Here is a 16452-nt window from a genome sequence, read left to right on the forward strand (position 1 = left end):
ATGACAGAAAATACAGACAAGAAGGGGTTAAAGGAGAGGTCAGGCCAACTGCAAATTAAACTGGGGGCAAATTATAGAGTTTCTCCTGCTGGTCTCTACTATGCTTCATCATTGGCTTAGGACAAATTCCCAGCACATTCATTAAGGTACAAGTGTATGAGGTTAGGAAAATAAGTGAGGTCCCCTTGGGAACTGGCAGGACTGTTTTACCTTACAACACTGTTTTTTAGTGATTAGGAATTTTGGGTTTTTTTTTTCTTTTTCTTTCCCTAGGGTTTTCTAATCAAAAGGTACTATCATAATTGGCTTTATAAGATGAAATAGATTAAATTATCAAAGAGTACAGAAGCATATATGCCTTGATACATTCATGAATTGTAAGTCCACAATTATTCTATATGGTCACTTAAACCTAAATCTAATATGTTCATTGTCTTGGTTATGGTGTTGGTTTCACAGAGGTAATTCATGTATTTCAAAACCTATCAAATTGTACACTTTAACTCTGCACAGTTTATTTTTATCACTTATACCTCAATAAATATTTTTAAAAAGCAAGAAAAACTAAATCCATTTATATTACAGACCCTCAGCTATAGCTACTCTCTTCCATAAAGTACATTGATGTACAAGTGAACGCTCAGTAGGTTAGCATGAAGAAAGCAAGTTTGTTTCAAGTTGAAAGGCCAAGTAAACCATGTCCAGAATTAGATTACCCAATCTGGGTAGATGGTCCACATTTCTCATTTAAGATGACCAGGATAGGATTTAGTCTGTGAGAGTGTGTAGTGTGTGTAGGTAAGAGATACAGCTCCAGGTTCGGTCAGGTAGCACAATGCCTTTCTAAGCAGCTTTAGACCCCACATTTGGACCTGTTCTAGTTGCAGCCAATGTGTACAGATGCTTCATCAGTGTGTGGCCTGAGGTTGCCCTTAGAGGAAAGCAGGCCAGCTTTAACAGGACATTTAAACACCTGGAAACAAGGCAACCCTACATCTTTTCCAATAATGGCGTTTCCTCTCTTGAGGCTCCCCTGCATTCTGCAAGCTGATTTTCCACGGTTTTATACCATGCTCGTGTTAAAATTAGCCAGATTTTGCTTTAAAAAGTATAGTCAAACAATTTTTTAACTTGGAAAGTTATGATTCTGTGATTAGCATGGGATACGTCTTCTTTCTGATTTTCCCGTTAGTGTTGGTTCCTCCTCTTACCCTACCCATACTTCCATTTTCCATCTCTATTTTGACACAAGTGGGAGCAGAACAAGTAGAGGGTTAGTGCTTAATTTTCCCTGTGGAATGAAATAACCAAGAATTACTGCCCTAACTTGATTATCTTTTCCTTCTAAAACAGTGGTTCACCCACTTCTTCATACACCTCTACACCCATAGCTCTGCTATTACCTCCCCTACTCCTCTGTAATCAGTGGTCTGAATAATCATCTAGTGCTTCTGAAAGGCACTTAAGATAATCCATCACTCCGCAGTATTCAAGCCGCACAGTGTTACTTCTCCACCATCGCTGAAACATTTAATGGTGTCTCTGCTAAGTAGAGGAGCAAATGGAAACTGTGAACTTGGAACAGGTCACTTTGATTAGAGCAGACACCTTGATGCTGGAATTCAGTAGAAATTGCTTTTGTAATGTCACAGTTTAATGACAACGCTTTTAATTAAAAATGTAATTGTTAGGGTGTTTTTAAAAGGTATTTAGAGGCTTAGGAACTTCACCTTCAATCTACAGAGGTAACTGTTGGTGGTAACTTGTCTTTGAGTGGAGTGAGTGGTCTTGTGTGCCATCTATTGAAATATAGTGAACTAATCAGCTCAGACCACATTTTCTAGAGATACTGTTTTCCTCTTTGTGAGTTTACCTCACTAATAATGAGAACCTATTCACTGATCTATATTAACAGTACATCGACTCCACGGCAGTGGGTTGGGTACCCATGCAGAGGGAAACCCTGGTGGCATAGTGGTTAAGTGCTATGGCTGCTGACCAAAAGGTTGGCAGTTTGAATCCGCCAGGCGCTCATTGGAAACTCCATGGGGCAGTGCTACTCTGTCCTATAGGGTTGCTGTGAGTCGGAATCGACTAAATGGCAGTGGGTTTGGGTTTTTTTTTTTTTTTTTTTGGTACCCATGCAGAGAGAAAGCAGCCTGGCTGCAGTTCGTTCACTTCCTTGTCAAATATCAACTTCTAACTTGTATTAAGCTTAACTGTGTGCCAAGCCCTGTGCTGAATGTTTTAGAGGATTTATTTCATTTAATCCTCACAACACTAAGTAGGTGTTGTTACTGATAATTACTATTAGTATCAGCCATTTGTAGATGACACGACTGAAGCTTAGCTTAAGTAATTTACCCAAGGTTTCACATAGCGCCAGTAAGTTGGAATCTGCACTAGAACTGAAGTCCATCTATATCCAAAACCCATGCCCTTAACTAACCACTGTTACTCTGGGTGTAATTAACCTGAGTACACAAGCCCACCAGAAAAGAAAAAGCAGCTTGAAAATTGGACGCTTGAACATTTTCTTGGCCTATAGAATTAGCTTTAAAAAGCATCTCAAAAGTCCCCTTCTTTTCTCCCCTCTCTGTAACCGTCTGTAGTCTTTAGAATGCTAGAATTGGAAAAAGCCTTAGATCAGTCCTCCATTGCACAGATGAAGGAAAGGAGGTTCAGGGATGGGCTGGACACGCTCAGAGCAGGACCAGGCCAAGGAATAGAAGGAACATATTGAAGAAACTCTTCCACTCCTTATCCACCTGTCTGTGGCCTGGACCCGCCTTTTTCTTTGTTTGGCTTTTTTCACAGCTGCGACCTTGAGGATTTCATTACCCAGTTACTCCCTTTCCTCTGAGTCCTGGGCTGCACTGCTCCTCAATTTCCCCCTTGATTCTAATTCACTAACCAACATCGGGATGTGACTTTCCTTGGGGCAGTGGGGTCCAATAGCCCGTTCCAAGGGTAAGTTATGAGGCAGCATAATATAGGGACTAAGGGTGGAACCAGATTGTCTGGGTTCCAATCTTGGCTCCTCCACCAGCTATATAACCTTAGTCAAGTCATTTAACCTCTCCATGCCTCGGTTTTCTCACCTGTAAAATGGTTAGAATTAACAGTATCTATGTATTTCAGAAAGTTAGTATAAAGGTTAAATGAGTACAGTAAATATTTCATAAAGGGCTGGCATACAGGTACTACGTAAATATTTAAGTATAAAATCAGTAAGTTGGCTGTGGTATCGATTTAACAGAAAAGGAAACAGAGTCTCAGAGAGATTGCATGACTTACCCAAACTCAAGTGACTTGCAAAAAGCAGAGCCTTGGCTTTAAGCCAGCGCAGTATGCCTTCTGGTATGTAGTGCTGTGTGCTTGCATGGATCCAGATTCAAATGTGAGAACTTCAGGGGATCTCTGACGGTATTGGAAATACCTGTCCCTCACTTCCTTCTGGGCCCATTATGAAGTAATTGTGATATTAGCAATTAAGAATGAGGATGTCAAATCTAGCAAGCAAATGGAATCTAAAGCTGCTAGGATTTATTGCCCCAGCTCCCTCTCCAATGTGGATTCCCCAGTAAAAGGTCACAGAACCATAAGATTGTATTATCATGTGTACTAACCCACCCTCTATGCTTATTTGGGGTGGAGGTGGGGGCAGTGTAAGGATCACCTCCTTTATATTTAAAGTAGCTAGTACTGCTAGTGGAAACCCTGGTGGCATGGAAACCACAGCGGCTAACCAAAAGGTCGGCGGTTCAAATCCACTAGGCACTCCTTGGAAACTCTGCGGGGCAGTTCTACTCTGTCCTATATGGTCACTGTGAGTCAGAATCAACTCGGTGATGGGTTTGGTTTGGTTTACTATTGCTAGTTGTCACCACCTGTGTGTTTTGGGAGTGGCTGGAAATTTCTAGGTTTTTCACTGGTTGGGTCAAGGAGCTCCAGCAGAGGGATGGTGCAGACAAAGGGCCTCTGCTCTCAGCAGCCCATCACCGATGCTGTCGTTGCAGGTTAATGGGGTTGACCTGAGGAGCGCCAGCCATGAGGATGCCATCACGGCCCTGAGGCAGACCCCCCAGAAGGTGCAGCTAGTGGTGTATAGAGACGAGGCGCACTACAGGGATGAGGAAAACTTGGACACTTTTCCTGTGGATCTGCAGAAGAAGGCCGGCCGAGGACTGGGCCTGAGCATCGTTGGGAAACGGTAAAGAAATGCAAGTCAGGATTGGCTTTTTTTTCAGAGTCCTAGGGACTAGTGCTGATAAACACTGAAAGGTAAAGCCTAACATAAACTAATGATATGATTTCTAAAATCCTAATATTTACTAGTGTTTGAACAACATAGGTCATATTTCTGAGCAAGGTCTTACCAAAAAAAATAAGTCACATCAAGATAGAACACCAAGCCCAATCCACTCAGATGGTTTAGACAGAGTCACCAGGATTCTTTCAACCTGGGATCACCTCAACCTAAGGCTTGCCAGGCTTTAGTTAACATTGCCATCCCCAAGAAACAGCTAATACCAAGAAAACCAAAAGAAAAGAGGTAGATATATACAAGCTAGAAACCCTGGTGGCGTAGTGGTTAAGTGCTACAGCAGCTAACCAAAAGGTCAGCAGTTTGAATCCAACTGGCGCTCCTTAGAAGCTCTATGGGGCAGTTCTACTCTGTCCTCTGGGGTCACTATGAGTCGGAATCAACTCATCGGCAGTGGGTTATATACAATCTTCAGTTTGCTCTGCCACTGAACAGAGAATGTTAATTTCATACTATGTTAAAACTGGTTAAGTAGATTTAGTTGAGAGGCAAACATAAATTCTTCTTGACAGTAGTTTTCTATTAAGAAAGATGTCCAAAAAATGAATAGTTTGCACAATAAATGAGGGTAAATCCTAGCGGCTAGGCTGCTCTGTTGAAAGATATGCTGCTTACCCATGTGATATGAATTACGGTAATTGTTCCAGGATACTATTAGCAGGTTCTCTCTTGCAGTTTATTGGAGAGGTAAGTAATATCCTAAAAGTGTAATTCTAGCTTCCATGGTTTACTGACTTTTAGACATCTAAAATAGACATCTAGTGTGTATTAATTCCAGCAAGGCTGCTAAATTCCCAGGTGACACTCTAATATTACCATCTACGATGCATTCAAATTGGTCTTACATATATTATCTCACGTGCTCTCATAGACCTCCGATGTCTAGCCTAATGCTTTTTTCCAGCAGTCCAAGCTGTTATTAAAACAAAAAACATATTAGCTACCATTTTTGAGCACTGGTTTGGTGCCAAGAACTGTGCTGTCATTATCATGTTTTACTTCGTCACTGTAAAACCATCGCTCTGAAAATGCATTGCAAAACAAATAAACTGAGGCTCTTACATTTCTAAACAAAATCATCCCACATCTGGGTGTAGAGCAATTGACAGAGCCTATCCTGAAGTTGTTTTCTTCTTGTGACACATACGTATGCCTGGAGAGATTCCAATTTAGAGTGGTGGTTTTGGGCTTTATTGTCTCTTAGTGGATTGATGAAACACTCTCATACAGCACCCGTATTTCAGGTAGAGTTTGCAAGGAACACATACATTCTGTAGCACAGAAATTTCCATTGTAAAGGTTCAGATGTACAGCTCTCAAAATTTACAGTTCTCTTTGACCAGCAATTCCATGACTCAGAATACTTGCAGATATCATTTATTGCACATTGTTTGCAATAACTAAAGAATGGAAATAACTTACAGTCCATCAATAGAATGCTGTTAAATGAAATTTTGAAACATCTGTAGACTATGATGTAGCCATAAAAAACAAAACGGGAGCTCCAAGTACTGATAAGGATCAAAAAAAAAAAAAGCTATAGTAAATGAAAAAAGCAAACTTAAAACTGGAGAGAAAAGTATGTGTGTGTGTGTATGTTTATTTGTTCATTCTCTCACACGTATGTATTATACACATATGAATTTGCTTACGTGTACTCAGAATGTCCCTTGGAGATACCCAAGAAATGAGTAACATTGGTTGCCTACAAAAAGGGAACCTGGGGACCGGGAACAGAGGTGAGATGTAAAGTTTTCAAGGTATATCCTTTTTAACCACTTGAATTTGAAACCAGCTTTCCTGTTCTGTCTTGCCTTCTCACCCTTGCCTTTGGGCTGGCGTGCCCATTTAGTCTCATATATGTGGTTGAGCTACATGTATTACTATTTGTTTTATGGGCCTGTCTAATCTTTGGCCAAAAAAGTCACTAAACCAAAAAGAATTGGTCTACGTTCAACCATTTCAGGAGGTGACATATGATCAGCAACCTATGGTACTGATGGAAGAAGTCCAAGCTGCACTGAAGGCATTGTTGAAAAACAAGGCTCTGGGAATTGATGGAATACCAATTCAGATGTTTCAGCAAACGGATGCAGCACTGGAAGTGCTCATTTGTCTATGCTTAGAAATTTGGAAGACAGCTACCTGGCCAATCCACTGGAAGAGATCCATCTTTATGCCTATTCCCAAGAAATATGATCCAATTGAGTGCGGAAATTATCCAACAATATCATATGCAAGCAAAATTTTGCTGAAGATCATTCAAAAGCAGCTGCAGCAGTATTATCGACAGGGAACTCAGAAATTCCAACTGGATTTAGAAGAGGACATGGAACCAGGGATATCATTGCTGATGTCAGATGGATCCTGGCTGAAAGCAGAGAATATCAGAAGGATGTTTACCTGTGTTTTATTGACTATGCAAAGGCATTCAACTATGTGGATCATAACAAATTATGGATAATATTGCAGAGAATGAGAATGCTGGGACACATTATTGTGCTCATGATGAATCTGTACATGGATCAAGAGGCAGTTGTTCAAACAGAACAAGGGGATACTGCATGGTTTAAAGTCAGGAAAGGTGTGCGTCAGGGTTGTATTCTTTCACCATACCTATTCAATCTGTATGTTGAGCAAATAATCTGAGAAGCTGGACCATATGAAGAACGAGGCATCAGGATTAGAGGAAGACTCATTAACAATCTCCATGATGCTGAAAGTGAACAAGACTAAAAGTAATTGCTGATGAAGACAAAAGACCACAGCCTTCAGTATGGATTACATCTCAACATACAGAAAACAGAAACCCTCACAACTCGACCAATAAACAACCCTACGATAAACAGAGAAGAGATTAAGGTTGTCAAGAATTTTATTTTACTTGGATCCACAATCAACACCCGTGGAAGCAGCAGTCAAGAAATCAAAAGACACATTGCATTGGACAAATTGACTGCAAAAGATTTCTTTAAAGTGTTGCAAAGCAAGGATGTCACCTATAGGACTAAGGTGCACCTGACCCAAGCCGGGGCGTTTTCAATCGCCTCATGTGTGTACGAAAGCTGGATGGTGAATAGGGGAGACGAAAAAAGAATTGATGCTTTTGAACTGTGGCATTGGCAAAGAATATTGAATATACCACAGACTGCCAAAAGGACAAACAAATCTGTCTTGGAAGAAGTACAACCTGAATGCTTCTTGGAAGCAAGGACAGCAAGACTACATCTCACATACTTTGGACATATTATCAGGAGTGATCACTCCCTGGGGAAGAATATCATGCTTGGTAAAGAAGAGGACCAACCAAAAAGAGGAAGACCCTCATTGAGATGAACCCACAGAGTGGCTGCAGAAATGGGTTCATGCATAACAACAGTTGTGACAATGGCGCAGAACCAGACAGTGTTTCGTTTTGTTGTGCATAGGGTCACTATGAGTTGGAACCAACTCGATGGCACCTAGCAACACCACCAATCTTTGGCTGAAGGGTAAACATCAGGAGTAACTTCAGTACTAAATTAAAAGTGTATCCGGGGTCATACTCTCGGGGTTTCTCCAGTCTCTGTCAGACCAGTAAGTCTGGTCTTTTTTTGTGAATTAGATTTTTGTTCTACATTTCTCTCCAGCTCTGTCCAGGACCCTCAATTGTGATCCCTGTCAGAGCTCTTGGTGGTGATAGCCGGGTACTACCTAGTTGTGCTGGACTCAGTCTGGTGGAGGCTGTGGTAGTTGTGGTCATGATTTGATTTCTTGACTGCTGCTTCCATGGGCATTGATTGTAGATCCAAGTAAAATGAAATCCTTGACAACTTTGATATTTTCTCCATTTATCATGATGTTGCTTATTGGTCCAGTTGTGAGGATTTGTGTTTTCTTTATGTTGAGGTGTAATCCATACTGAAGGCTGTAGTCTTTGGTCTTCATCAGTAACTGCTTCAAGTCCTCTTTACTTTCCACAAGCAATATTGTGTCATCTGCATGTCACAGATTGTTAATGAGTCTTTCTCAAATCTTAATGCCACATTCTTCATATAGTCCAACTTCTCAGATTATTCACTCAGCATACAGATTGAATAAGTATAGTGAAATGATACAACCCTGATGAACACCTTTCCTCATTTTATACCACTGTTTGAACAACTGCCTCTTGCACTGTGTACAGGTTCCACATGAGCACAATTAAGTGTTCTGTAATTCCCATTCTTCACATTGTTATCCGTAATTTGTTATGATCCACACAGTTGAATGCCTTTGCATAGTCAATAAAACACAGGTAAACACGTTTCTGGTATTCTCTGCTTTCAGCCAGGATCCATCTGACATCAGTAATGATATCCCGCATCCTATATCCTCTTCTGAATCAGCCCTGAATTTTTAGCAGTTCTCTGTCGATATACTGCTGCAGCTGCTTTTGAATGATCTTCAGCAAAATTTTACTTGCATGTGATGCTAATGATATTGTCCAATAATTTCTACATTCCATTGGATCACCTTTCTTTGGAATAGGCATAAGTATGGATCTCTTCCATCCGGTTGGCCGGGTAGCTGCCTTCTAAATTTCTTGGCATAGAACACTTCCAGGACTGCATCTGTTTGTTGAAACATCTCAACTGGTATTCTGTCAATTCCTGGAACCTTGTTTTTCACCAATAGCTTCAGTGCAGCTTGGACTTCTTCCTTCAGTGCTATCAGTTCTTGATCATATGTTGCCTCCTGAATTGGTTGAATCTTGACCAATTCTTTTCGGTAGAGTAACTCTGTATTCCTTCCATCTTCTTTTGGTGTTTCTTGTGCCATTCAATATTTTGCCCATAGAATCCTTCAGTATTGCAACTTGAGGCTCGAATTTTTTTCTTCAGTTCTTTCAGCTTGAGAAGGCCGAGCTTGTTCTTCCCTGTTGGTTTTCTAACTCCAGGTCTTTTTGCACATTTCATTATAATACTTTGCCTTCTTGAGCCACCCTTTCAAATCTTCTGTTCAGCTCTTTTACGTCATCATTTCTTCCTTTCGCTTTAGCTACTCGACGTTCAAAAGCAAGTTTCAGGGCCTCTTCTGACATCCATTTTGGTCTTTTCTTTCTTTTTAATGACCTTTTGCATCCTTCATGTGTGATGTGCTTGATGTCATTCCACAACTCGTCTGGTCTTCAGTCATTGGTATTTTTCATGTATTGAATTGTGTCCCTCAAAAATGTGTGTATCCGTTTGGCTGGGCCATAATTCTCGGTAGTGTGTGATTGTCCACCATTTCGTCATCTGATGTGATTTTCCTATGTGTTGCAAATCCTGCCTCTATGATGTTAGTGTGGGGGGATGGGCGGCAGTTGTGTTGATGATGTAGGACTCAATCTACAGGATTGGTTTGTGTCTTGAGCTGGTTTCTTTTGGAATATAGGAGAGAGAAGTACGCAGAGAGGCAGGGGACCTCATACCACCAAGAAAGTAGAGCGTGTCCTTTGGACCCTGGGGTTCCTGGGCAGAGAAGCTCCTAGTCTAGAAGATTAATGAGAGGGACTTCCTCCAGAGCCAACAGAGAGAGAAAGCCTTCCCCTGAAGCTGACACCCTGAGTTTGGACTTTTAGCCTACTTTACTGTGAGGAAATAAATTTCTCTTTGTTAAAGCCATCCACTTGTGGTATTTCTGTTAAAGCAGCCCTAGATAACTAAGACAGTATTCAGTTCATCAAATCTGTTTTTGAGATGCTGTCTAAATTTAGGTGGAATATACTCAAGGTTGTACTTTGGTTCTCGATGGACTCATTTTAAGTTTCTTCGGCTTCAACTTGAACTTGCGTATGAGCAATTGGTGGCCTGTTCTGCAGTTGGCCCCTGGCCTTGTTCTGACTAATGATACTGAGCTTCTCCATCATCCCTTTCCACATAAGTAGTCAGTTTGATTTCATCTGGTGAGATCCACGTGTATACCACTGTTTATATTGTTGAAAAAAGGTATTTCCAATGAATAGGTCATTGGTCTTGCAAACTTCTATCATGAGATTTCCAACATTGTTTCTATCCCCAAGGTCATGTTTTACAACTACTGATCCTTCTTTTTTTGTTTCCAACTTTTGCATTCCAATCACCAGTAGTTATCAATGCACCTTTCTTGCATGTTTAGTCCATTTCAGACCACAGAAGTTGATAAAAATCTTCAATTTGTTCACCTTTGGCATTAGCGGTTTATGCTCAAATTTCAATAATAGTCATATTAACTGTCCTTCCTTGCAGGAGTGTGGATATTATTCTATCACTGACAGCATTGTACTTCAGGATAGATCTTGAAACGTTCTTTTTAACAATGAGTACCGTGCTGTTCCTCTTCCATTTGTCATTCTCAGCATGGTAGACCATAGGATCATCAGATTCAAAATGGCCAATACTAGTCCATTTCAGTGCACTAACTCCTTTGATATTGATATTCAAGCATTCATTTTTATTATTGACAACTTCCAATTTTCCTAGATTCATACTTTGTACATTCTATGTTCCAGTTTCTAATGGATGCTTCTTGTTATTTTGAATTGTGCCAGATCAGTAAATGAAGGTCCCAAAAGCTTGACTCCATCCACGTCATTAAGGCCAACTCCACTCTGAGGAGGTAGCTCTTTGCCAGTTGTATGTTGAGTATGTGTCAACCTGAGAGACTCATCTTCTGGCACTATAGCAGACAGTGCTCCACTGCTCTTCCTAAGGTTTTCACTGGCCAGTTTTTTTCAGAATGGATCACCAGTTCTTTCTTCCGAGTCTGTCTTAATCTGGAAGCTCCACTGAAACCTCTCCACCATGGGTGACCCTGCTGGCATTTGAAATGCCAGTGGTATACCCTCCAGCATCACAGCAACGCGCAAGCCACTACAGTACGACAATCTGACTGACAAGTCATAGTGATTGTGCTTTCCTTCTTTAGGGAAGTAACCTGTGCATTTGAAGAGTATTTAGCTCTACCTTTGAAAGGATATTTCTGTTTCACTTCACTAAAATTATCATTTTGCAGAAATTATAGGTTTGGGCCAATGGAAATGAATATTGCAATAGGCAGCATAAAAAAACCAAAAACCAAACCCAGTGCCATCAAGTCAATTCCGACGCATAGCAACCCTATAGGACAGAGTAGAACTGCCCCATAGAGTTTCCAAGGAGCGCCTGGCGGATTCGAACTGCCGACCCTTTGGTTAGCAGCTGTAGCACTTAACCACTATGCCACCAGAGTTATAGGCAGCATAAATAGGCATAAATAATTTAATGAGTGCATGCTCTGAAGTTTATCATTTAGGAAGTTAGTGAATATTATTATATTATATGTCCTTGTAGGCCCTTTTCTTCCAAGTTTTCGGATTTAGGACATCCATATAGAATGTCAGTAATCTCAGATTTAATAAAGACATATTAGGATGTGCTAATACCTTACTGCTTTATGATATTAACAGAAATGGAAGTGGAGTGTTTATTTCTGACATCGTGAAAGGTGGAGCTGCAGACCTTGATGGGAGATTGATTCAGGGAGATCAGATCTTATCTGTGAATGGAGAGGACATGAGAAATGCCTCACAGGAGACCGTGGCCACTGTCCTCAAGGTGAGTCCCTCAGCTGTTTTCTGCCTCGCTGGCACAACTCAAGTCCAGTAGGAACTGTTCTGACTTAGCGTGATCAGAAAATGGGTTGGATTTTATACTGACTCATGGTTTTACTAGAAGTCTAATTTCTGAGTACTTTAGTTAGGAAAAGCTTTAAATGAGAGCTATGTTATATTGACTAACAAGATTGCAGGAAACCCTGCACTGGGATTTCAGAGCTATTTTTTCATGCTTGTGAGAATTCTGAAAATCCACAATTGTCCTCTTAAATGCATTTGATGAGTGGAGTCTTCTAGAGTCACAGAATTCATCCTCCTTCCTCCAGGTCTATGTCATGGAGCATGTTATTGTAAATCCATAAAACTCAGTTTTTGTTGGTCAAAGGAATGTTAAAGATTTTCTAGAGCAATTTCTCTATTTCACAGATGAATTCAAAAGGTGAAATGACATGCCCAAGGTCACATAGCTGTGCTTGAGTGGTTTTCCTATAAGCCAAGTGTCTTTCATTGAAGTTCAAAATTCACTTCCAAGTGTCTCTACCACATAGACCCTACTTCTCGGATGAAATCGGTTAATAATTCCTGTAAATTTCCATGCAACTATAAAGCCAGCTGTCATTGCAACCCAATGTGTGTCAGAGTAGAACTGCTCCTTAGGGTTGGTTTTCAATGGCTGATTTTTAAAGATATCTTCTTCTGAGGCACCTCTGGGTGGACTCAAACCTCCAACCTTTTGATTAGCAGCTGAGAGCATTAACTGTGTTTTGCTCTGTGTTTCACAAATAGCAATGGAAGCTTTTTTTTTCCTAAGACAAATGAATTTTGTTTACTTTAAAATTCTGATAGTCAGCTTTCAGTTGTTACTCAAGAGAATATTTCTATTTTTAGATTATCTAAGTTAGATTTTTCTGCCCTTCTCCCTTTCACCACTTTTTCTTAATTACTTTGCTGCTCATGCATACTTTCACCAAAAGGAATGCAGAGGAAGAGAAAAAGGTGAATCCAGTCCTTTTGGGTCCATGCTACCAGCAAGTTAAGAAATTATGAGATGAATACTGATGTGTTTTTAAATTTTTGTTACTTTGTCTGATTTGATTACTGAAGTTCTTTTTTCCCTGTGGCCTTCATCACCCATTTACAATTCTTGGCTGCAGAGATGAGTAGAGGCTGGGCTGTATTTCAGAACGTAAAAGCCACTGTTTTTAATTTCTGTTCTTTTTTTATCTTACCAAGTGTGCTCAGGGGCTCATACAGCTAGAGATTGGGAGACTTCGAGCTGGTTCCTGGCCCTCCTCAAGGAAGACATCACAGAATAGTCAGGTTGGTGATGACTGACTCTCCTGCCCTTACTTGGAGAAAGTTCCCCACTTCATAAATGATTTGTTTGGAAATAATATCCAATATATAGCTTGTTCACAACACCAAGTTCAGTGTATTTTGATGTGTTTGAAATGAAATTCAAAAGGTGGGGTGGAAATTCATTGAGCCCCAGATTTTTCTCCCCTTTATGGCCTGCAAATGTTTTCTGAGAACCACTTTTCTCTCCCACCATTAGTTCTGTATTGCCTATGTGTGCGTGTACACAGCTGTGTTTATTTAAAAAAGAAAGGAAGAAGCAACATCTGTTGGCAATTTGACCCTCATTAGCACAACATTGTTCTAGTCATTCAATTAAATATTGCTATAAAGTTAACTTGTGAATAGCCACTCATACATGCTGAGGGCAATTAATAGTATATTCCTAGGAGAGCAGAGAATGTGGGGGTTTCTCCTCTGGGTTTCTCTCTTGGTGGGTGATATTTTGTGGGATAGGAAACATGTTTATTTGCAAGAGTGACATAAGTGTCACTTTATTTTTTATAACAGTTATTTCACTGCATTTTTTTCATTGTAACAGCTGACAAAAATGAAGACGGTGGGCTAATTGTTTAGTCCTATTTGGTACATAATGAAACTATGGAAACTTGCGTGTCACCCCCTAGTCAGTCCCTTCTCTGGGTTACAGATGGGACTTTGTTTTTGTGTGTATGTGATTTATAATTTTTTTTTTTTAATTTTGTTTGAGGTGAATGTTTACAGCACAAATTAGCTTTTCACTCAAAAATTTATACACCAATTGTTTTGTGACATTGGTTGCAATCCCCACAATGTATGGGCACTCTCCCCCTTTCCCTTTCTACCTCAGGTTCCCCATTTCCATTTTTCTGGTTTTCCTGTCCCCTCTTGCCTTTCCTTCTTTGCTTTTGGGCAGGTGTTGCCCATTTGGTCTCGTATGCTTCATTGAACTAAGAAGGAGCACTTTCCTCATGTGTGTTACTGTTTGTTTTATAGGCTTACCTAATCTTTGGCTGAAAGGTGGACTTCAGGAGTGGCTTCAGCTCTGACTTAGCAGGGTGTCATGGGGCCATAGTCTAGGGGATCCCTCCAGTCTCTGTCAGACCAGTAGGTCTGGTCTTTTTTTGTGAATTTGAAATTTGTTCTGCATTTTTCTCCTGCTCTGTCCAGGACACTCTATTATGATCCCTGTCAGAGTGATTGGTGGTGGTAGCTGGGCACCATCTAGTTCTTCTGGACTCAGGTGGGTGGAGGCTGTGGTTTATGTGGTCCATTAGTTCTTTGGTCTAATATTTTCCTTGTGTCTTTCGTTTACTACCTTCCCCTTTCCTCCAAATGTGATGGAACTGGTAGTTGTATCTTAGATGGCCGCTCACAAGTTTTTAAGATCCCAGACACTACTTACCAAAGTAGGATGTAGAACCTTTTCTTTATGAACTGTGTTTTATGCCAGTTGATCTAGATGTCCCCTGAGACTGGGACTTCATTTTGAGGTTAAAAACAACTTTTGGTCCCCTCCCTGACTGCCTTAGAATTAAAGCCGCCCCAAGGCCATTGTACAGAAAGAGATGGCTCTGATTTTACGGTTAACCTCTGGGTGCTTCCGGAATGCTATTGGCTGCCTCCTTTGCTTCATTGGTGTTAGAAAACGGTCAAGAAAAAAACTGTTGTTCAGATAGAATCACCATGCTAGCACAGACTAGCTGGCTTGTCTCAGAGAATTCTCAAAGCAGTCAAACTTGATAAACACTATGTTAAATTTTAGATTTTTTTGTTTTTGTTTTTTGCATTTCTGGCTTTAATAATTGACATCAAATAGCATATATACTAAGACACTGTGCTGCTGTGAGATTTCAGGAGAGAGTGGTTGGTGATGATTCTGACCAGACTCATATCAATAATGGGAACTTGAGATACAAAGGAATTGTCTCAGTCAGGTTGCTTCCTTAATGGAAGACTTACATTTGTTGAATGATTTCGTTAAATCATTGATGCACACAGGAGTTTAGAATATAGAATGAACAGTACTGAAGATGGAATTATTCTTCCTGGCAGGGTATGAGAGGGCTACACAGAGATCATTCCATTGAGGCTCACTCCAAAAAGGTTTTGACAAGTAGAAAAGGGAGAAGGCATCTCAGATAGAGGAAATAGTATAGGCAAAGGCACGAAGGAAAAAAATTAATTTGTGTATTTTAAGAAAAGCTTGAGTTGACAGGTGAAGTGATGGGTAGAACTTGGTTTCTATTCTTGAGGATTATATATGAGCATCTTAGTAACCAATCAGGCTTCACAGCTAAATACAAAGCAAACAGATTTAGATGCTGTGTCATTAAGTGTCATATAAACCACCATTACCATTTTTCTGGAATGTGAATGTGAGCTGTCATATTTTCTCAAATACTGATCCTTAACCTTCTTGCACAGATTTTTTTTATTTCACAGGATGGAAGCTGAACTCACTTGAAAAATAAAAAATGGTAAATATCATTTATGCTCTCCTTGTCCTTAAAATTATGACAGTTTGCACTGATAGTTGGCAAATTGAAGAAGTCTTATAGCCATTTGGAAACCCTGGTGGCATAATGGTTAAGTGCTACGGCTGCTAACCAAAGGGTTGGCAGTTTGAATCCACCGGGCGCTCCTTGGAAACTCTGTGGGACAGTTCTACTCTGTCCTATAGGGTCGCTATGAGTCAGAATCAACTTGATGGCACTGGATTTGGTTTGGTTTTTTATAGCCATTTGTGAAAAGGAAACATCTTCCATCAGCATGCGTTGAAAACCAGCCCCTGACCCAAATGGAGAAAAAGAGGATCCTATTCCCAAACGTTCAAATCCGCACCTATTTAAAGCAGTCAGGACCCTCTGGGGGCCCAGATTTCCTTCTGGGTGATTATAGATAGGGAAATAGCTGCCTTCTTTTGAGGGCTAAGAAGAACTGTAACCAGGTGGCTTGACTGGTAGAAAGTGGACTCATTAAGAGAGAACTTCTAGCTTTGAGGCCACCAAAGCTCTTGTTTCAAAATAGCTTCTCGTATCAATCAGGAAAGAATATCTCTATGCTGTAGAGGAAAATATAGGGGGTGGGGGCACTTGAGAAATCTTTTCCTCGGTAGGAACAAAGCCAGGCAAAGAAATTATTTGTAAAGACCATGACAAACACATTTTTCTGAGAGTTTTAGATAAAGGTTATAATGTGCTGTACTTCCCCA

General features: G+C 40.4%; 1 protein-coding gene across 5 annotated transcripts in view; it reads left to right on the plus strand.

Annotated features, from left to right (window-relative positions):
* Positions 1–16452, plus strand: part of PATJ (PATJ crumbs cell polarity complex component) — a 417617-nt gene that overhangs the window by 366575 nt on the left and 34590 nt on the right. For all 5 annotated transcript variants that reach the window (XM_049879429.1, XM_049879433.1, XM_049879432.1 and 2 more), the window contains exons 36-38: positions 4020–4213; positions 11757–11904; positions 13137–13223. In XM_049879429.1, the coding sequence (XP_049735386.1) occupies positions 4020–4213; positions 11757–11904; positions 13137–13223 (429 nt within the window). The remainder of the gene's footprint in view (positions 1–4019; positions 4214–11756; positions 11905–13136; positions 13224–16452) is intronic.

The sequence above is a fragment of the Elephas maximus genome, chromosome 3, assembly GCF_024166365.1.
Source record: "Elephas maximus indicus isolate mEleMax1 chromosome 3, mEleMax1 primary haplotype, whole genome shotgun sequence".
NCBI classification, from domain to species: Eukaryota; Metazoa; Chordata; class Mammalia; order Proboscidea; family Elephantidae; genus Elephas; species Elephas maximus.